This window comes from Hippopotamus amphibius, chromosome 7 (genome assembly GCF_030028045.1).
Source record: "Hippopotamus amphibius kiboko isolate mHipAmp2 chromosome 7, mHipAmp2.hap2, whole genome shotgun sequence".
Taxonomy (NCBI): domain Eukaryota; kingdom Metazoa; phylum Chordata; class Mammalia; order Artiodactyla; family Hippopotamidae; genus Hippopotamus; species Hippopotamus amphibius.
The window spans coordinates 84,659,681-84,681,301 of NC_080192.1; the positions used below are offsets into that span (position 1 = coordinate 84,659,681).

A 21,621-nucleotide genomic window follows, 5' to 3' on the forward strand; every position below is an offset into this window, starting at 1 on the left:
GGGAGAAGTCGTGACTGTTTGCAGGGCCCACAGGATTTGGTGCTGGCGGCTCTACGGTGCTGCCCGGCATGTGGTGCTGCCTGGCACTCAGCGCTCCTCATCAAGGTTGGTCTGGGGCGAGAGCTGGGTTAGAGGCAGAGTGTGGGAAACCTTCCTCTGAGACCTCGGGAAGTTAGTCACTTGCTGGTGTACGGGGAGTGGCTGCCCCTGCACAGCCCGGCCTCCCCCCAAAAACCACGTGAGCTGAAGAGGAGCGTCTGGTCTTGCCGTGTCCTCGGATCCCAGCCTGGATTAGCATCTGCTCCTGTCCTCGCCTCACCGGAGCAATCTGACGTGACTGGATTCGGGACCCACGTGCTACACTGAGCTGGGATTTTGCTGTGCTTGTGTTGGAGTGGGCGCTGAGCTCTCCTTGAGGAGGGACGCTTTCCTCCTTGTGCTGGGCACCTAGGGGATGCCTAGGGGATGCTCCTGAGCTGGAGGAGGCACAGCTTGGCCCCTCGTGGCCCTCGGGTGACGACAAGCTCCCCGGCCTAAGAGGTGGGGCTCTTTTGGGGGCAGCTGTCCCTTAGGTGGAACTGTGTCTGCTTCTCAGTCACCGGGGCCTCCTGGGTGGCCTGCAGTGAGCCGGGCACTTTAGTGTGGTGATGAAGGCTTAGCCCCTCCTGGCCTCCTCACCTGTGGGCTCTGCACCCACTTCTCTGGTTTTCTGTGCTCGACTTCAGACTCTTCACCTCGCGTTGGTTTCCTCAGGATATGAAGTCCCTTTAGAGCTGCATCAGGACCACAGGCAGGATTTAAGGCGTGCCATGGCTTGTCCACACTAGGAAGAGTGTGACCTTAAAAAAAAGCTTTTTATCTCAGTATAGCATAATATACCGACAAGTCCACTGGTCAAAATTATGCAGCTTGGTGGTTGGAAAGAATATGTCCTATAATCACTACCCAGTGGGGAAATGGTGGGCTGCCAACACCCCGGCCCCCAGCCTCCCTCCGTGTCTTCTAACACCGTAGATGAACTTGTCTGTTCTTGAACTTCCAATAAACGAATCAGGCAGAACCTACTCACCTGTCCAGCTTTGTTTTCTTTCAACGTTACCTGTGTGTGAACTGTACCCGTATTGTGTAAGTGCTGTAGTCTGTTCATTTTCATCACTCTGTGGTACTTTTAGCTATTTTTTAAAAATAGACTTCATTTGTAGAGCAGTTTGGGGTTTATGCCTGAATTGAGCAGCAGGTACCAGATTTCCCATATACCCCTGCCCCCACGTGCACAGCCACCCCCGTTATCAACATCCCCCACCAGATGGCACATTTACTACCACTGATGAGCCCATGTTGACAAATTGTCATCCCCCAAAGTACAGAGTTTATGTTACTGTTCACTCTTGGGGTTATATATCCTATGGCTTTGGACAAATGTAATGACACGTATGCACGTGGGTAGCATACAGAGCAGTTTCACTGCCCTAAAAACCTTTGTCTCTACCTATTCCGCCCTCCCTCCCCCCAGCTCTTGGCGACCACTGATCCTTTTACTGTTTTCATAGTTTTGCCTTTTCCAGAATGTCATATAGTTGGAATCACACAATCTATATAGCCTTTTCAGATTGGCTTTTTTTCACTTAGTCATATGCATTTAGGGTTCCTCCATGTCTTTTCATGGCTTGATAGCTCATTGTTTTTTTTTTAGCATTGAATAATATTCCACTGTCTGGATGGACCACAGTTTATCCATTAATTTACTAAAGGACATCTTTGTTGCTTCCAAATTTAGTTGCTATGAACATCCATGTGCAGGTTTTTTTGTGTGGTTATGTTTTCAACTCTATCAGGTAAATACCAAGGAGTGTGATTGCTGGATTGTATAGTAGGAGTATGTTTAGTTTCGTAAGATACCACCGACTGTCTTCCAAAGTGGTGTACTATTTTGCGTTCCCACCAGCAGTGATGAGAGTTCCTGCTGATTGACATCCTCACCAGCATTTGGTGGTGTCATTGTTATGGATTCTGGCCACTCTAATGGAGTGTAGTGGTATCTCACTTTTGTTTTAATTTGCATCTCCCTGATGACATAGGATGTGGAGCATCATTTCATGTGCTTATTTGCCATCTGTATATCTTCTTTAGTGAGGTGTATGTTGAGGTATTTGGCCCTTTTTTGAATCAAATTGTTTTCTTATTTTAAGAGTTTTAAGAATTCTTTATATATTTTGGATAACAGTCCTTTATCAGATATGTCTTTTGCAAATATTTTCATGAGTCTGTGGCTTGTCTTTTTAATCTCTTGACAGTGTCTTTCACAGAGCAGAAATTTTTAATTTTAATGAAATCCAGCTAATCCGTTCTTTCTTTCATGGACCAGCCTTTGATGTTGTATCCAAAAGTCATCACCAAACCCAAGGTCATCTAGATTTTCTCCTATGTTATCTTCTAAGAGTTTTATAGTTTTGCATGTTACATTTAGATCTATGATCCATTTTGAGTTAATTTTTGTGAAATGTGGAAGGTCTGTGTCCAGATTTTTTTTTTTAAACGTGTGGATGTCCAGTTGTTCCGGCACCATTTGTTGTAGTGCTCTGTTGTAGTGCCTTTGCTCCTTCATCAAAGATCAGTTGACTGCATTTATGTGGGTCTATTTCTGGGCTCTCTGTTATGTTCCACTGATCTATTTTTGTATCCTATCACCAATCCAGACACCAAGTACTTTCTTCAGTACTGTAGCTTTATAGTAAGTCTTGAAGTCAGATAGTGTCACTCTTTGTTCTTTTCTGTCAATGTTGAATGGGCTGTTCTGGGTCTTTTGCCTCTCCATGTAAAGTTTAGAATCAACTTGTCAATATCCACAAAAAAGCTTGCTGAGATTTTGATTAGGATTGCATTGAATCTAGAAGTTGAGAAGAGCGTCGTGACAACATCAGGTCTTTCTACCCATGTACATGGAACATCTCGCTATTTGATTCATCTTTGATTTTCTTCATTAGAGTTTTGTAATTTTCCATTTATAGCTCTTGTACTTATTTTGTTAGATGTACACCTAAGTGTTGCATTTTTTTAGGTGCTAATGTAAACCGTATTGTATTTTTTAATGTCAAATTCCACTTATTCACTGCCAGTATATAGAAAAATATTTAACTTTTGTATATTAATCTTCTATTCTGAAACCTTGCTATAATTGCTTATTAGTTGTAGTTTTTTGTTGATTCTTTCAGATTTTCTGCATAGGCAATCATGTAATCTGCAAACAAAGATAGTTTTATTTCTTTCTTCCCAATCTGTATACCTTTTGTTTCCCTTCGTTGTCTTATTGCATTAGCTAGGGCTTTGACTATGATATTGAAAGGCAGTGGTTAGAGGAGACATCCTTGCCTTGTTCCTGATCAGGAAAAGCTTCACGTTTCTCACCATTAAGTATGATGTTAGCTGAAGGGTTTTGTTAATGTTCTTTTTCAATGTGAGGAAGCTTCAGCCTATTTCTAGTTTACTGAGAGGTTTGTTTTTCTTTAAATCATGAATTGTTGTTTGATTTTGTCAAATGCTTTTCTACATCTGTAAATGTGAGGATGTGATTTTTCCTCTTTAGCCTATTGATGGTGATGAATTACAGTAACTGAGTTTTGAATGTTAAACCAGCCTTGCATACCTGGGATAAATCCCAGTTGGTCATGCTATATAGTTCTTTTTAATCTTTGTTGGATTCAACTTACTAATATTTTGTTGAGGATTTGTGCACCTATGCTCATGAGAGACATTTCTGTTTTCTCTGCCTACTGTGTCTTTGTCTAGTTTGTGTTAGTATAATGCTGCCCTCATAGAATTGTTAGGAAGTAGTCTCTCTGCTTCAATCTTCTGAAAGAAATTGTTAGAGAATTTGGTATAATTTCTTCCTTCAGTGTTGGCAGAATTCACAAGTGAACCCATCTGGGTCTGGTGCTTTCTGCTTTAGAAGTTTATTAATTATTGATTCAATTTCTTTAACAGATATGGGCCTACTCAGATTGTGTATTTCTTCTTGTGTGAGTTTGACAGATTGTGTCTTTAAAGACATTGGTCCATTTTGTTTATTAAATTTGTGGGCCTAGAATTGTTTATAATATACCTTTATTATCCTTTTAATGCCCATGGGATCTGTGGTAGTGTTCCCTCTTTCATTACCTAATATTAGTAATTTGTGTTTCCTCTCTTTTTTTCTTGGTTATCCTGTTAGAAGCTAATTGATTTTATTGATCTTTTGGAATAACCAGTTCCTTGTTGTGTTGATTTTTTTCTATTGCTTTCATGTTTTCAACTTCATTGATTTCTGCTCTAATTTTTATTACTCCTTTTCTTCTGCTTACTTTGGATTTAATTTGCTCTTCTCTTTCAATTTCCTAAGGTGGAATTTTGGATTATTGATTTTAGATCTTTCTTCTGTTCTGATATATGCATTCAAATGTTATAAATTTACCTTTAAGCACTGCTTTCACTGCAGCCCACAAATTTTGACAAATTGTGTTTTTATTTTCATTTATTTTAAAATATTTTAAAATTTCTCTTGATGTGTCTTCTTTGAACCAAATGTTATTAGAATTGTGTTAATTCCAAGTATTTTGGAATTTTCCAATTATCCTTCCAATATTGATTTCTAGTTTAATTCCATTGTGGTCTGAGAGCAGACATGTATGATTTCTATTCTTTTAGCCTTGTTAAAGCATGTTTTATGGCCCAAAATATGATCTATCTTGGTGAATGTTTCCTGTGAGCTTGAAGAGAATGTGTATTTTGCTATTGCTAGATGAAGTAGTCTATAGATGTCAATTATGTACAGTTGATTGATGATGTTAAGTTCAGCTTTCACCTTACTGATTTTCTGCCCTGGGTCTGTTCATTTCTGATAGTGGGGCATTGAAGTCTCCAATCTGTAATAGTGAATTCATCTGTTTCTCCTTGTAGTGCTGTCAATTTTTGCTTCACATATTTTGACACTCTGTTGTTAGCTGCATGCGTGTTAAGTACTGTTATCTTCCTGGAGAATTGACTTATGCTCTTTATCGTTCTTTATCATTACATAATGCCCCCCCTTTATCCCTAACTTTCTTGCTTTGAAGTCTGCTTTTTCTGAAATTAGTATAGCTACTCCTGCTTCTTTTAATTAGTGCTAGCATGGTATATCTTGCCTTATCTCTTTACTTTTAATTTATATGTATCTTTATATTTAAAATGGGTTTGTTGTAGACAACGTATAGTTGGGTCTTGTTTTTTTGATCCATCCCGACAATCTCTGTCTTTCAATTTGTACATTTAGACTATTACTATTCAAAGTGATTGTTGATATTGTTGAATTAATATTTACCACATTTGTTGTCCTTGATTTTTGTTCCTGTTTTTGTTTTCCACTCTTTTTTGGCCTTTTGCAGTTTTAATTGACCAATTTATAGGATTTCATTTTCTCTTCTGTTTTAGCATATCAGTTGTACCTTAAAAATTTTTTTTGATGGTTGCCCTAGAGATTGCAATATATGTTTACAACTAATCCAAGTCCACTTTCAAATAACACTATACTGTTTCACAGGTAGTGCAGTTACCTTACAATAACAAAATAATCCTAATTCCTTCCTCCTGTCCTTTGTGTCATTGCTGCTATTCATTTAACGTATATATAAACATGCATAAGTGTGTATGTGTGTATATATATATATATATATATATATACACACACACTATATATACATTTGGTAGACATGTATATGGTATGTACATAAGCATATATAATCAGATATATTGTTGCTATTATTATTTTGGACAAACTATTTTTTTAATTTTAACTTTATTTATTCCTTCTCCAGTGTTTTTTCTTTATGTAGATTCAAGGTTTTGATCTATGTAATTTTTCTTCTCTCTAAAGAACTTCTTTTAACATTTCTTGCAAGGTAACCAGTTCCCTCAATTTTTGTTTGTCTCAGAAAGTCTTTATTTTTCCCTTACTATTGAAGGGTTATTTTTCAGGGTAGAGAAATTTTCAGTCATTTATGGTGTCAAATATTTCTTTTGTTCCTTTTTTTCTTTCTTCTCTTTCCTGTGTTCCCGTTACTTGTATATTATACCTCTTGTAGTTATCCCACAGTTTTTGAATATTCTGTTCCGGATTTTTTTTAATTTTCTTTTTCAGTCTTTGTTCTCTTTGCTTTGCAGTTTTGGAAGTTTCTATTGAGATATCCTTAAGCTCAGAGATTCTTTCCTTGGGTGTAAAATCTACTAAAAATGCTATAAAAGGCATTCTTTATTTCTGTTACAGTGTTTTTGATCTCCAACATTTCTTTTTGGTTCTTTCTTGGACTTACCGTCTCTCAGTTTGCATTGCCTACCTGTTCTTGCATGCTGTCTACTTAGTGTATTAGAGCCCTGAGCATATTAATTGTAGTTGTTTTAAATTCCCTGTTTGATAATTTCAGCATTCCTGCCATATCTGGGTCTGGTTCTGATGCTTGCTCTGTCTCTTCAAACTGTTCTTTACCTTTTAGGATGTCTAGTAATTTTTTTTCCTTTTTGCTATTTGGACATGATGTACCAGGTAAAAGGCACTGTGGTAAATAGGCCTTTAGTGACATGGTGGTGAGATGTGGGGGAGGGGAAGTGTTCTGTAGCCTATGATCCTGTTATTAGGGCCCCATCTTCTAAGGACCACCACCAGGCTGTGAGCTCTACTTCTGTGTCTCCACTTTCCACGTCTCGTTGGGCAGGACAGAGTGGCTGGAGTGGGCTGCAGTTTGTTATGCTATTGGTGAATATACCATAATTTATCTAACCAACCGTCTTTGGCTGTGCAGTTGTCTCTAGTTTTTCTCTAGTTGAAGAAACACTGTAATGAACATACTTGGAGTTGAATCTTCTTGCAGTTCTTTGGTCTTCTTGAAAGAGTCTCTAGACGTGTTTTCATCAGATCAGTGGGTATGCAGGCTCTCATGTTTGATAGGACTTGCCATACTGCCGCCATAAATGTATATCCCCACCAGAAATGGTAAAGTGCCTGTAGTCTTTATGCTGACCATACTGAGCTAGCTTATGTTCATCCCTGCTAATCTGGTAGACACCAAAGAACAAAGAAGAGGGAAGGAATTTTCCTGTCTAAAATTGTATTTTTTTGAATATTAGTCGGGTATCACATTTTAAAATGTATTTAACAGCAGTTTGCTTTTCTTCCTTTTTGCGGGTTGCCTGATTTTTTTTTTAGGGTGTTTTTTTTTTAAAGATTTATTTTATTATTTTTTTAATTAATTAACTAATTAATTACTTTATGGCTATGTTGGGTCTTTGTTGCTGTACACAGGCTTTCTTTAATTGTGGTGAGCGGGGCTACTCTTCGTTGTGGTGTACAGGCTGTAGGCATGCGGGCTTCAGTAGTTGGCTCTAGAGCACAGACTCAGTAGTTGTGATGCATGGACTTAGTAGCTCCTCAGCATGTGGGATCTTCCCGGTTCAGAGCTTGAACCTGTGTCCCCTGTGCTGGCCAGCAGATTCTCAACCACTGTACCACCAGGGAAGTCCGTGAGTTGCCTGATTTTTGCCCTTGACCTATTTTTCTTTTAAGGTATTTGTTTCTTTTTCCTGCTGTGTCTCTTAAGTCCTTATGTAGCAAGGATATAAGGTCTTTGTCTCCAGTTTGTCCTGGAAGTATTTTTCTAGAGAATTTGCCTTTTTGTTTCATTCTTGCTGTTTTTAACGTAGAGAATTTCATTTTTCTGTAACCAAATCTTTGTTATTTACTTCTTTTTTTAATTTAGCTTTTTTCTTTAAGAACTTTTATTGCGATACAATTGACATACAATAAACTGCATATATTTAAAGTGTACAATTTGATATTTTTTTTCTTATTAGTAATGTATATATGGTGTTATTTACTTCTTAAGACCATCCCCACCTCAAGATTAAACATCTACTCATATTTTCTTCTTGGATATTCAAGGTTTTTTTTCTAACATTTAAATCTTTAATACTTATGGAATTAATTTTGGCATATACAGTGAATTAAAGAATTAACTTTAGTTTTTTAATTATTGCCATTTTTAATCACATTTACTAACTGGTTATTGCTGGTAGATGGGAAAACCAATGATTTTCATGTATTTATTTTAAAGTTAGTGCCTTTCTCAAATTCTTATTCTAATTTTTAATTAATACTCTATTTTTTCTAGGTAGAAAATCATATGATTTTCCCCCCCAATGTTTATACTTCCTGTTTTTTTTTTTTTCATTTATTTCTTTGGCTCTAATTTCTAGACCAGTCTCAAATAACAGTGTGGATGTTATGGTATTTTATTTTTCACCAAAATTAATCTGGTATTTTTTCTTTTCAATTTTTAACTTTACAAAATTAAATGTCTTTTTTTGTTTTATTTTGCTCTTGCAAAAGCTCTGGCTTATAGGAAGCTTTCAATTACCTTTTCCTTTGCACCATTGGAGAGGTCTCGGGGCCAACCTTTGGCTGAATCTGAGTGGAGTCTGTTATGGGCACAGGGCTCTCCTCATCGTGAACTTGATGTGAGATAAGCAAGGTGCCCTCTCTGCTCATCCCTCCTCAAGCCAGTCGGCCACTTTGGCCCTAATGCTTATTAGGAAAGCGTACTGCTCTGATGACAGACACTGACTAAAAGGAAACCTGTCAGTGTCACCCTGCAGCGGAGAACCAGCCACCCCGAAATGTGGGAAAGCCTGCGATTCCCTCAGTGTCTGTCGCGTTTTCTGGACTGTATCAATTGGGAAAAGAAATATTCTGAAGTCACACAGCTCTTATTATTTGGTATTTGTTTAAGCTGGGAAAGGAGGGGTGCAGTTGTCCCTGCTCTGTCCCCTGCACCCCTAGGAGAGGAGAGGTTTGGGAGGGAGCTTGGGAACTGGCCTTGCCTTTCCCGCCTGGTGTTCTCTGGGAGACACGTCTAGCTCCCATCACCTCATCCCACCTTGCTCCAGATAAACTCCCCACACTGTGCGACCCCTCCGTTCACAGGGAAGCAGCTTCTCCCATGATGTCAGGGAGTCCATTGGCCTGGAATGTTTCTCTGACTCCAGGGCCCTACACCCCACATCACTGCTTCACAAAAAGGGGTCGAAGACCGCTTGGAAAGGCAGATGGTGCATTCAGACCCAGCCGGGTCCATGAGACTGTGCTGACCATCAGCTCCTGAGTGCACTGCAGCCCCAGGCGGGCCTCTGGTGTCCACTCAGGTCCTGGGGGACAAATGCAGGAAGTTTTGGTGTGGGGGGCGGTTGGGTCGTTAGGCAGACAGCCTGTGGGCGGTTCCGTTGTATCCCGTGTGGCACCAGCTTGGCCCCCCCAACACTTGCTGCTGCCCGGTTGTCCCGCACTCCTCGTCCTCTCTCCCACCCTTGTCCTCTGTCCCTGCGACCCTGCTGGGGCACCAGGCGAGTCCTCCCTCACCACCACCTGTCTCCCTCTTTCACGCCCCTTCTTCCTCCTGCCTCTGCCCACCTTCTGTCTCTGTCCTTGGTACTGTCTGAGTAACAAGAATTTAACAGGGTTATTCAGAGCTTCCATAACTCTAAATAAATGGGGGTGGGTTGGGTCATATTTTGTGCTTTGATGGACGCAGAAACATGGAAAGTTTGTACTTAGTTGAATTGATATTTATTGAAAACAATTATATTCATAAGTAAATATTAAGAACATGAATTTTTAAGTGCTCACTAGACTATAAATTGCCACACACTTCCCCTGGAGGATCTGTGCTGCTAAATCAACATGAGAGAGGGAGAGGGACGCTGGGTGAAGACGTGGGGATGGACGGTGTTCATGTCAGATCTTGGAATGAGTTGTCACTTAGAGTCTTTCCATAGCTTCAACGACACTAACCTGTCTCTTGGTTCTGTTTTGTATCTGTTTTTGTGCTTGTCTATCTGGGGCAATTCCAGGATGAAGTCCTGACTGTAATCAGAAGAGTAGATGACAACTGGGCGGAGGGAATGCTGGGAGACAAAATCGGAATCTTCCCCCTGCTGTATGTGGAGGTAAGGCCCTGCTCCAGATCCACTCCTCTTGCACAGGGAGGTGATGCCAGGCTCCAGATCCACCGCTCCTGCATGGGGAGGTGAGGCCACCTCCCAGACCCACCCCTTCTCTTGCCCTTTATTGTTTGCTTCACCAGTCTGGGGTGTCCTTGCCTTGGGGACCCTCTTCTCAGGAGAAGGAGGTTACCCCACAGTATTCTGAATTCAGATGGGGACGACCTGTGTGTCTTATTCAGCCCTGAGGCTGTGAGAATTGCCTTGGCCTCTTGGGAGTGGTCTGTTCAGCCACTGGCCCATCATCTCACCACAGGCGATGAGGCGGGGCTCCCATGCGGACCTTCCCTACTTCTCATGGGAAACCTGGGCCTGGCCCCACTTCTCCGAGACTCTCCAGGTTCTGCTTGGCTTGCCCCTCAGACCCCGGGGGAGGAGAGCTCACCCCAGGAGGCAGCCTTCCCCCATGACTCTGCCAACAGCTGAAGAGAACACTGAGGCTCTCAGGACTTGGGGTTTGGGGTGGCTCGTTAGCTGCCTGTCCCTGGAGTTGAGAGCCGTCGGGGCTCATCTAAGGCCTGTTGGCTTCCAGCCTCTTCTCTGTGGCTGAGGTGCTCTAGATTTCCAGTGAGTAAGTTATGGGCATTGACCAAGTGGGGAGCATTCAGAACCTTCGACCTTTCAACCCCTGGTTGCCGTGGGCTGTGAGTGTCTGCTGTTTGTCAGCGCACTCCGTGTGTGCATGTCCCCAGGCTGACCCCATGCTGCACCTGTGCGCCATTGTGTCACCCCCAGGGAATTGTTTCAGCCAGTGCTCATGGTGCGTGCGCCCCGGACCCTTCTGAGGAGTCCTCGTCTGGCCTCTTGCACCCCGCGTGTGAACACCAGGACCACCCCCATTCAACAGATGAGCTGACAGGCCCAGAGCCAGATGAGATCCCGGTCCAGGGGCTCTCAACTCGGCCCCCAACTCGGCCCCACTCCCAGCCCCCAGCGCCCCCACTCAGAATCTGCAGTCACCTAACTCAGGACGGGCCACACGCCATGCAGGGGATGTGGCCAACTTTGCCCCTGCTAAACCCTGTGGGCAGTAGATTCCGGTTCCTGCAGGGCGAAGGCTGCTCGCTAGGGTGGGCAGCCCATGCTCTCTGCGCTTAGCCTCCTCTGCTTTTCAGTCTCATCTCCAGCCCTTTCCTCCCCTTCCCAAATGTCCTGCACCCGTGGTTCTCACATTTACTCTGAATCAACTTCCCTGGAGATTCTCAGACTCTCCCCAACAGTAAGTCCGCACACATGCACACGCTTTTCTCTGGTACACTTGTGAGGAGCATACACGTGCGCACACGTGCGTACACACACTCTGCTGTCTGGCACCTTGGCGAGGACCACAGTCCCCAGCATCTCCAGCCTCACTTGTGCATTTGCTTCAACTTCGTCCTGCTGCTTCAGACTCAACAACTTGATGCGTGAAACCACCGCAAAGCCATCCAGACATGGAGAGTCTGCTTCCCCAACATCTTTGGCCAGTGGAACCTCTTCCCAGACTCTCACAGGGCTACTCACAGACAGATGCAGGGATGTTCCTAGGAGCCTATCACATCCCCAAACTGGAGTCAACTCAGATGGATCCCAGAGCCAGGACATCCGCCGGAGGGGAGCCACCTGGCAGAGAAGGTGAAAGGACTACGTTTAAAAGCATGGATGCATCTCACAGACACATTTTTGAAAGAAACCAGAAGGAAAAGAGAGTGCGCTGAAGACTTTCCCTTTTAGGAAGTTTAGGAGCAGCGGAACTCCCCTCTCACCCACGGATGATGGAAGAGGGGACCCTGGGGGAGACCAAGTGGAACAGGCAAGAGGGAGGCTCCTGGGATGTGGAGAGGTTTCTTGGGGTTGCTGCGTAAAGTGGCAGTTTTGCAGCTGTAAAGTGGCATAGTTAACATTTTTGCACTTCTCTTTGAAGTGCAGTTTAAGAAGCTAAGAAAAAATTTTTTAGGGAACTTGAGGCAGGTAATGGTGCTCCCTGTGGGAGGCCAAGCCCTGCTCACTGGCTCCCTTTCTCTGGAAGGGACTCGGGCATCATGGGAGAGGCTGAGAGCTTGGGCTCAGGGCTGGAAACTAGTCAGCAGGGCCTCCTGAGGCTCTCATGGCTCAGACACTCAGAGAGCTAGCTGGGGGTCTGTGTCCTCGGGGCTCGACTGCCTGGACACTGGAGACGGTCCTTCAGAGCAAGGATGTGGGGGCTCCTGCACACCTGTCCCCTCTCACAGGCCCTCTGCTCTGAACACGGCCGCCCCCCCCACCCCCACAGACACACACACAGTTCCTCCCCCACCCATCGCCCTAGGGGCCCTAGCCGTAGCCATAGACCCCAGGACCTCAGCAACCACTGAAGAAGGAGGCCCTGGTCGGGTACTTCCTGAGACTGATTCACTGTGTATGAACTCCCTTTTGAAGTGCTGAGGTGACTCTCACCCTTACACGGCGTTGGGGGCATCCCCTGTGGGTTGCAAAGTTCAAACCGTCTTCCTCTAGGAGGTGAGCAGGCATCTGAGACCACCGGGTGGATCTGGGGGTCTTTGCAGCGTTGGCACTGAGCCAGGAGGGGCCGGGGCCTGTGTCAGCTGACAGCACAGTTTGGGGTGGTGTTTATCTCCATGGATTTGGCCTGTCTTAAATCACGCTCCTTGCGGGACTGAATTACCAGGTGCCTCCTCCAGCCCTGCAACTGTGGTTTGAAGCGCATGCAGGGCGCTCAGGTGTGGGCAGGAGGCCACTAGGGCCCTGCGTGCAGTCTGGCATGATGCTTGCCTGAGGAGGACGTTTCTGGACTGAACTTTGCTTTGGGGATGCAGAGTCCTCTCCCATCTCAGGTGGGCTCTTCCCTGGGGCTCACAGGGCCGAGTCTGGGGATGGAAGCATCTGGAAGCAGAGGTGCGGGGGAAAGCCCTGAGGAGGGGTGGGGATCCTCGTGACCCCGGGGGAACCTAGAGTCTTAGGGCAAAAACACAGCAGAGGCTGCTCTGATCAACAAGGTCAAGGTGGGTGGCCTGTGTGTCCCCGGGCACTGAGGACCAGGGTCGGGTTCTGCCATCTCCAAAGATGAGGTGGAAGTCAGCACCGCACCAGTGGGTGCAGCAGGAGCTCTGTCACGGGTCGCCCAGTCTCAGGGAGCAGTGGGGCTGACCCTGACCTGCCCTCGGGGAGGAGAGGAGTGGGAGGGGAGGGTCTTGGAGGAGGGCCTGCCCTTCCGAGGGAAGAGGAGATGAGGGGGGATTCTGGAGGCGCGGAGGACAGGGTGTTGAAGGTCTGTGCCCAGCTGTCCTCATCGCAGCCTCTTGGCAGAAGGTTATTTGTTGAGAATGACAACATTCAGGGCTTAGTAGGAGGTGATTTGGGGAATTTGCTGGGGGAGGGCGAGGGTGTGTTGAGACATGTGAGAAACAAGGAACTGAGGCAGGAAGGGAGGCTGGGCAGGGTCCTGGTCGGCCCAGCAGTTGTGGATGTGCCAGAGGATGGATGCGTGGCTGCGGGCACGTGATTGGTAAGGGTGGCTTGTGAGGAGGAGGAGTTGGCCTGGAGGAGAGGGCTGCAGGCTGCAGGTGGTGATGGAAGAGAGCCTGGGGCCACCAGGCTGGGAGGAGTACACACAGGTATGAGGGGCTGGAGGATGGAGCTGGGGGTGTCGCCAAGTTGCTGTAGGAGTCCTGTCTCCCTCCTGCCCACCTGACCCTCCAAGTCCATCAAAGCCAGCCCACATCCCTCCCTCCATGTAGCTGGGTGGATGCAGCCGGAGGGCATTTGTGTCCTAAACCTGGAGCCACGTGCGCACCTGGGGGTCTGTCCTCTGGCTCCTGCTCTCTCCCCTTCTACGGCCCCCTACACCGGGGATCAAGACCCTTCCCTGGGGCACCTGCAGGCACCTGTATTCTGTACTTGAAGATGGGGGAGGACGGGCAAGCCGCAGCAAGTGGGGGCAGGCTCATCCCAGGGCCAGTCTCTGTTCTGACCTTGGGGAACCAGATCCAGGCTTCTGTGCGTTGATGGTACCGCCAGCCTTGGCTGATCATGTGGGGCGTGAGGACAAACTGCTGATGTGCTGCTATTTACGGATCCTGGGAGATGATGGAAGCAAAAACTGAAATCTTGATTTAGCCAAATAGATGTAATGCCCAAAATGGTATGGTTACTAATGGCAACCGCTTCCCGTTTGAGAGGCCTTGTCTTCAGCACGGTAATTATGGTGGATGTCGTCTAAGCCTCAGCTAATTGCGATGTTGAACTTGGCCCTTCTTGCTCCTGTAGCACCGCTGTCTCCTTGTCACTTTCTTTTGTGGAGAGAGCATATTATTCTGAGTCTCCGTCTCTAAATATGGTATCGAAGCTGGCAGCTTCCCTGGGAACAAACAGCTCTGAAGGGGTCTGTATTGTTTCAAAGGTATGAGCTGCCCCCATGCATTGGGTTTGCCACTCCCAGTAACTGCTGGTTATTTCTTCACCTTTGTCTTGGTTTTACAGCTCAAGCTCTGGGGCAAGCAGAGCATTTCCAGGGAGTAGGCTGGGAAGGGTCTGTAGCTTCTAGTGGAAGGTCCAGGCCCAGGCTCAGGGAAGAGGCAGATGGACGTGGGAGCCCCGAGCCCCCGGTTGGTCTCAGCACCTCCACAGCCTCTACATTTTAGTTGGGATCCCGGTGGACAGAGCTGCAGGGGTGTCCCTGGTTGAGGGGGCTCCACTCCTGGAAGAGAAACCCCATGGGTCGGGGACAGCACGGGCAGTGGGAGAGGCGAGTGGGTTCTAACTTCCTGCTCCCACTGGGGGATGCGGGCCCGGGGACTGGAAGGCTGCTGCTCCTGGCCTGACTCTGGACCTACAGGCCTCGTCGAACTCTGTGATGCGTCGGCACCACATTTCTCCTGCAAGCGTGACAGTGCCACGTGGAGCAGCGCACCAGGAGGACCCAGTGAGGTACCAGGCACAGCCCCGCAGGGGTGGCCCAGCACTGCCCAGACGGTGAGGGCTTGTGGCCACTGGCATCTGTGTGCTGTGCTTCTCAGGGGGCTGAGGCCCTCACAGAGGCCGAGGGGCCTGGCTGGCCCTGCCCCACACCCTCAGCAGTCCAGTGAGCGGGGGCCGTGGCTCCGAGCAGAGGGGATCTCTGGGATCAGGACCTCTGATAGCTACTTTTTCTTTCTTTCCTTTCCTCTCATTGTTCTTTACTGCCTACAAATGACCAGCTCCTCCAGCTTCTATGAAGTGGTCCTGGTGCTGAGACGGGGATGGCTGTGTGACCCTCAGGCTGTGAGAAGCTCAGGGAGGGTGTACAGCGAGGCAGGCTCTCCAGAGAGAGATGCTGAGATGGGACTCCTGTTGGGCAGCCACGCAGACCCCAGGCTCCCAGGCTAGTGGCCTGACCTGCGATACCAGCTCACCTGGACACGGTTCAAAACCAGCAACTTGTAGCCACGCCTGGACGTTTCACTGTGAAGCTTGAAGTGGAGTCACGTGGCTGCAGCTGTTCCCACGACTTGCCCGTCCCTGGCCTCCCTGGTGGCTGGCGGGTGGGCCTGGCCCTGGGACCTCTCTGGGGTGTCTTGTTCCAAACCTCCCTTGTTCTTCCCTGCAGAGGGTTGGTTTGACTGCTCCAGTCCCCACCTGTGTGGAAGGAGGCGGGAAGTGGCCTTGGTGGGGGCAGCAGGTGGGAAGCAGACGGACAGGCAGATGGATGGGGCCTCTGTACCGCAGACAGGTGGGCTGGGGGTCCGGGGAGCTCGTCTTTAGAAGCTGGAGGGCATCTTCCTTGTGTCCTCGGTGTGTCTCCTGACGCACACTGCCCCACCTCTCGGACGTGGTGTGGTGTGGTCAGGGTGTCCCGTTGTGCTTCTCTACAGGCTCTGTGTTCTGGGCTGTTTCTGGTTCTGCTCCACTGACAAACTTTTTGCCTCTCTGAATATCTATACAGTTGATTTCTAGGCTGCATTTTCCTGCTTCTTTGCCTGCCTGGTATCTTCGATTGGATGCCAGTGTTGCGAATTTTGGCTTTTCGAGTGCTGGATGTTTTCGTATTCCTACACATATTTGCAAGCCTTGTTCTGGGACGTAAGTTATACATAAGCAGTGTGATGCATTTATGCCTCGCTTATATGCTGTGTTAGGCAGGACTGGGGCGCCTCTACTGTGGGGCTGAGTATCCCGACTTCCGAAGCCCTGTTCTCTACGCCGTGGCCTGTGGTTTATGAGGTTCCTCACTCCTGAGCTGTCTGATGTCCCATGTCTGAAAACTGGGTTTCATAAATCTGTTTTTAGCATTTCAGGTGAGAGGGTGAATATGGTCCTTGTTACTGCTTCTCGTCAACCTGCAATGGCTTAGAATTTTGAAATAAGGGTGACAAACCATTATGTTGTACACTTTAATGTCATGTTTCAATTATATCTCAGTAAAACGGAGGGGGTTCAAATAAGGATGATAAAATTAGGATGCAGGAGGGTTTTTTGGCAGAATGGGGAAGCTGTAGTCAGCCGTGGCTCTTCCTTGTGGAGTCTCCCCAGCCCCAGGGCCAAGAGTAAACAGCTTTCATCAGAGACGTGAGGAACGGGTGGAAGCCTTTGAGGTCATCATTCCCTGTGGAGATGGGTTACAACCAAGTCCAAACACTGTTCTGTGACCAGCGTTCCAAGTGGGCCAGTGTGGGTGGCGTGGGCTGGTAGCTCCTCTGTTTCTTCCAAGCAGGTGTGACCCCTGCTTCCTCACTCAGATCCTAACTCTCAAGACACCCTGATTCTGCCCCATCAGAGGCGACCTGGCACAACCCCAGCAAGGAAACAGGAGAGAAACTGCTCAGGGGTTCCTGCCATAGAACGCTGTGGGAGATGTGATTTTGCTTGGAGCTCTGTTTTGTTCTTCCGGTTGCACATCCCGTCTCTCGTGAGCTCCTACGTCAGTGGGCAGCTGGGGGCAGGGACTCCCTGCCTGGACCTGGATAGGAGTCCTGCCCGCGTTTCTGTGTCCAGGTGCAGACTGTGCCTTCGCGAAGACTTAATTTACTTCACCCAACAGGCGATGCCCCGTTACCAAAGGGCAGGCTTGGTGAGGAAGGAGAGGAGCCGGCAGGGTGGTGCTCAACTGGAGAGTAAGGCTTCAGTGTCCTTGGGTGGCCCTGCTGGGATCTGAGTCTGCACCTCAAGGCATGATCTGGGTGCTGGGGTGTGGTCATTGGGCTTTTCCCCACAGAGATAGGTAGGTGCATAGGGACCAGCTCTCCCTGATCACTCCCTCCTTTAGCGTTTTTTGAACTATTTGTGAAGTTAACGTCTTGTAACATAAGGTACACAAGGCGACATATAATGTGTTTCCCTGTCATTGTGTCTGTCTCTGTAACCATGTAAGTTGCCACTTTGAGGCCAGACCAGTAACAATTATCTTCCATCTGGGTCCTGGCATAGTGTTTGGCACATAGTAGGCAGTTAGTACGTTTGTGCATTGTTGTTGTGTTATGGGCCAGTGTTTCACAGAAGTAGTCAAAGTATAAGGACTAAGCCGTCACCATTTCCAAGGTCTTAGCTGGGACACTTTCAGCCTGTTTTCTTGGAAGCTCATGGTGGGACTTAGTAAGTCCTTGTGAAACCAGCCCCACTGGGCCTGGTGTGCCTGCCAACCCCAGCCTCCCCAGGAGCCTCTGTGTGGTAGCCCCACCCACAGCCTGGAGGTCCAGCTGCAGGTGGGCCCAGAAGAAAGCAGAGAAGGCTTCCAGGAGTGAACTTCCATCTTCAGGAAATGAGCAGAGATAACCGTGTCTCAACCTGGGGCTGAAGTGTAGGCGACGCCAGGAAGGAGCCAGGCCTGGCTGCTTGCTGAGCCCAAGTCTCCCCTGGGGCCGCTGCTCACCCAGCTGGGGAATGCCGCCAGCTGTGCTGCGTCTGCCATTTCTGCTCAGGCTCCAGCTGCTTTCCTTCCTTCCCATCATGTGTCGCTCCCATGGGCAATTGTAACCCTGCAGACCAAGTACATGCAGGATGGGATTATTGTTCAGCCAACTTGAGCTCCCTCCACTGGATGCTTCTTGTCTCTGAGTCTCTCTGTCCCCACCCGCCGTCCACTTATCCTCATCCTACTCAGGGACACAGGTTCCTCAGCTCTGTCCCTGCAGGCTGCCCTGGACATCCCCGCCCACCTGCCCTCCCCTCACCTTGGCTCAGACAGCTACCTTTACTCAGCTTCCCTCCCAGGTGTCCACATCCCCACCTTCCCAGCCGAGTCATTCAGGCCGGTGGCCCAGAAACTTCAGTGAGCATGAGAGTCTCCCGGAAAGCTCCGCGCCCAGCCCCAAGCCGGACTCAGTGGGTCTGGGTGGACCCATCTCTAAGAAATAAGTTGGGGAAGAGGCTTGTTTTGCAGAGTCTACTTGGCCCCAAGGGTGGGCCTTGGCCATCGACGTGGAGGCTGCCCACCCAGGTAGAGGCCTGCTTACGAGGCCACCTACCCCTTGGGTGGGCCTCCTACGTGAAGGTGAAAGCACATTTAGCTGTGGAGAGATTTGGCTCTGGATGTGTATAAGGTGACAGCAGAGTGTGTCTTGGCTGAGGTTCAGGCCTGTGTTCAGTGCAGAAGGAACAGCGAGTCTGATTGTGCAGCTGGAAAGGATCATAGGGCCTCTAGGTGCCTTCCCTCCAGAGCAGAGAGCATTTGTGGGGAGATAGCCCTGCAGTGCCTGGCTCTGCCTCCCCATTAGTCCTAAGACTTGACCGTGAATTATTTCCCAGATTAACTCTCTGGGCCAGTTGGAGAAACACCACCCATCGTCGTGTTTCTCCTGTTATCTTTGATCAGCACTTCTGCTTGGAAAGGAGAGTGTGAGTCACTGGTGACCTGGAGACCCTTCTGAGACTGTGCGTGTACTTTATGGCGGGGAGGTGGGGTGGGGGGTGGGGGGATCTTTCTCTAGCCGCCTTGACTCCACCAAGTATTGGAAGGTGAGAAAACACAGCTAATTCTGGCCTCATCTTTTTCTGCCCAGCCTACTCAGAAAAACTCAGAGCTATGCTCTCTTGCTTTTATTTCTTCCAAATCCTCAAAGTGAGAGCAGTTAGGAGTTGTGGTGTGCAGCTGTTGAGGACTCTGTGGTCTCCCTGGGCAGCCATTCCTGTGCCTCCATGTCTGTTGGCACGTCTGAGCCCTGGACTGAAAGAGCAGGTTTCCAGCATGTGGTCTGTCCAAGCTGTGCCTCGCAGGCCAACGGGGGCCACCATCCACCACTCCACTCACTCAGCCCTTCAGTCATTTGTTCATTGAGCGCCCGCCGTGTGCCAGGCCCTGGGAAGAATTGTCTTGAAACCCACATTTTCATGGGAAGAGAGAAGGATGGAGAGAAGATGAAGTCTAGAGGGCAGTGTATCCTCTGCAGAAAACAGAGCTGGAAGAGGGGGAGAGAGGCTGGTGGAGGGATTGTAACTAACTCTCCCACTCAGAGGGCCCTGCAGAGAAGCCCCTTTGGGGGCAGGAGGTGAGGGGTAGGGAGCCAGCTGTGCAGGACCCAGTGGTGCCCCGAGCTGCCAGTGCCTGAGGGACAGTGGAGCCAGGGTGACCCAGCAGGCCAAATGGGAGGGGGTGGGGTGAGCGCAGAGGCCATGGGAGGCCAGCCTGGTCACTCTCAGGACTCCAGTTTGCTCCACACACCACACGTGGGTGAATCCAGATCGCTTCCCACGGCCTTGGTCCCTCTGTCCACTGACCATCCAACCATGTCCTTTGTTTCTAACCCTGCCTTTACCTTGGGGTTGAGAGAGAGAACCTTCTAGATAAAAAGTTTTCAGCTATTCTGGGTCTTGGGCCTCTCAAAGCAGCTCTGTCATCTGTTACCATCTCCCAGCTGACGCTCCACTGGTCTCACCTCCCCGTGGTCCATTGTCACACACAGACCAGACCGTCCCTACGAAGGTGATTTGGGCCTCACTCCTGCCTACAGCCCCCCAGGGGCCCGTTGCTCTCAGAATAAATCCAGCCTCCTCCCTGCGGCCCTCCTTGGGATCCGCCGGCCTTGCCCCCTCCTCACCGCTGCCCCCACCACATGGCCTTCGTCCCCTGGACAGACCGGTGCCCCACCCCACCTCGGCACAGAGGGGGACAGGGGGCCCAACACATCCCGCCCCCAGCCCGGCCCTGTGCTCCCAGCCTTGGCTGCGGGTCTGTGCCGTGGAGCTGATGATCTCGCCCACCTCAGGCCTGAGTGCCAGGCGTGGAGCAGCGCTGGCACCACAGGGCTGCCTGGGGACCATGGTTTCCTGTGATGTTGCATGGGGCCTGTGTCGAGGGCAGTAGGAGCCCTCAAGTCTCCTTGAACATTCGTATTTTACTGCAAGAGTGTTGTTTTGGGGCCTCTTGTATGGATAAGGAAAACGAGCTTTGATCCTTTAAAAAGCAATTTGAAATAGTTTTTCATCTCACTCCGAGGGAAGGAGCACAGTCATTTGGAGAATGAGGATCTGTGAACTGTGCAGGGCGGGCCTTGGGAACAGTCAGGCTTCAGGTCCTGCTGGAGGCTGAGGCCGAGGCGGCGGCGAGTGTGGGCCAGGCTGGAGCGGACAGCCGGGCTCTCAGGGGGCTGCACCAGTCACCTGCGGTCACCGGGCGGGGGGGTGGGTTCAGACGGGAAGGCTGGGCCACCACGCCCAGCATCCTGGCCAGCTCTCCACGTGGGAACTGTTGGCTGAGGCGAGGCTCAAGACCAGGTACAGAAAAATGATCCTGGGGTTAATTCACGCTTCTGTAAACCTTTGTATTTAAAGGGGGATAAATGTGGGTTTGAAATCTGCTCTTGTTCATACTTCTTATTGCTAAATTTGCAACATTGTTCATATGTTAATATGTTCTTAAATATATAAGTTTTAGGGGGCGTTTATTGAGTTGTCCTTGAAGTTTGAGTCATAGATGTCTTCTTTTTTCGGGATCTTAGTTCCCTGATCAGGGAATGAACCTGGGCCCTGGCAGTGGAAGTGCGGAGTCCTAACCACTGGACTGCCATTGAAGTCCCCATAGAAGTCTTCATATCCTGTTTTTGGATACAGCTGAGAAAAAGATGAAATTCTATGAGAAGGAAATTTAAGTGTTAACTTTATTGTCAACAGATCTCCTTGGAGGAACACAGATCAGATCTGGAGGCAGCAGAACTTGCTAGTTGCTCGCCCTCAAGCATAGACCTGGGCCTCAGCCTCCTTGTCTAGAGTTGTTGCCTTGCATGGAGCTGGGAGCAGGGGAGGGGAGCCTTCAGGCCTGAGCTCCACCTGCTCAAGAAGACGGACCACAGTGGTGTACCTCGCCCCCTCCCCAAGCATTCACAGGAGAGATGATACAGCTTCTGCGGTTTGCTTCCAAATGCTCCAGAGACAGTGGAGGAGCGCAGTGGAGAAGCAGGAAAGGCGGCGGGACCCAGAGGCGGCCGTCTTTCAGCTTTTGTGTCTGTTCACAAAGTCAGAGCTGCCCCCAGTCAGATACCTGATGTGGAAGGATGGGAGAAGGGGCCAGAGAGCTGTTCCAGGGCAGGGCTGCTGTCCCTGAGGCAGGAGCTGTCAGAGTAGCAGGGAAGCAGGCAGGACAGCGTCGCTGGCCCTGCCCTGGCCCCACCTCTCTTGGTG

The 21,621-nt window shown here is 48.7% G+C and overlaps 1 protein-coding gene across 6 annotated transcripts in view; it reads left to right on the top strand.

Moving 5' to 3' along the window:
- Positions 1–21,621, top strand: part of SH3RF3 (SH3 domain containing ring finger 3) — a 224,441-nt gene that overhangs the window by 114,708 nt on the left and 88,112 nt on the right. For all 6 annotated transcript variants that reach the window (XR_009054670.1, XM_057741557.1, XM_057741558.1 and 3 more), the window contains one exon: positions 9,907–10,002. Coding sequence is in view for 5 of the 6 variants with exons in the window: in XM_057741557.1 (XP_057597540.1) it covers positions 9,907–10,002 (96 nt within the window). In the remaining variant the exon portion in view is untranslated. The remainder of the gene's footprint in view (positions 1–9,906; positions 10,003–21,621) is intronic.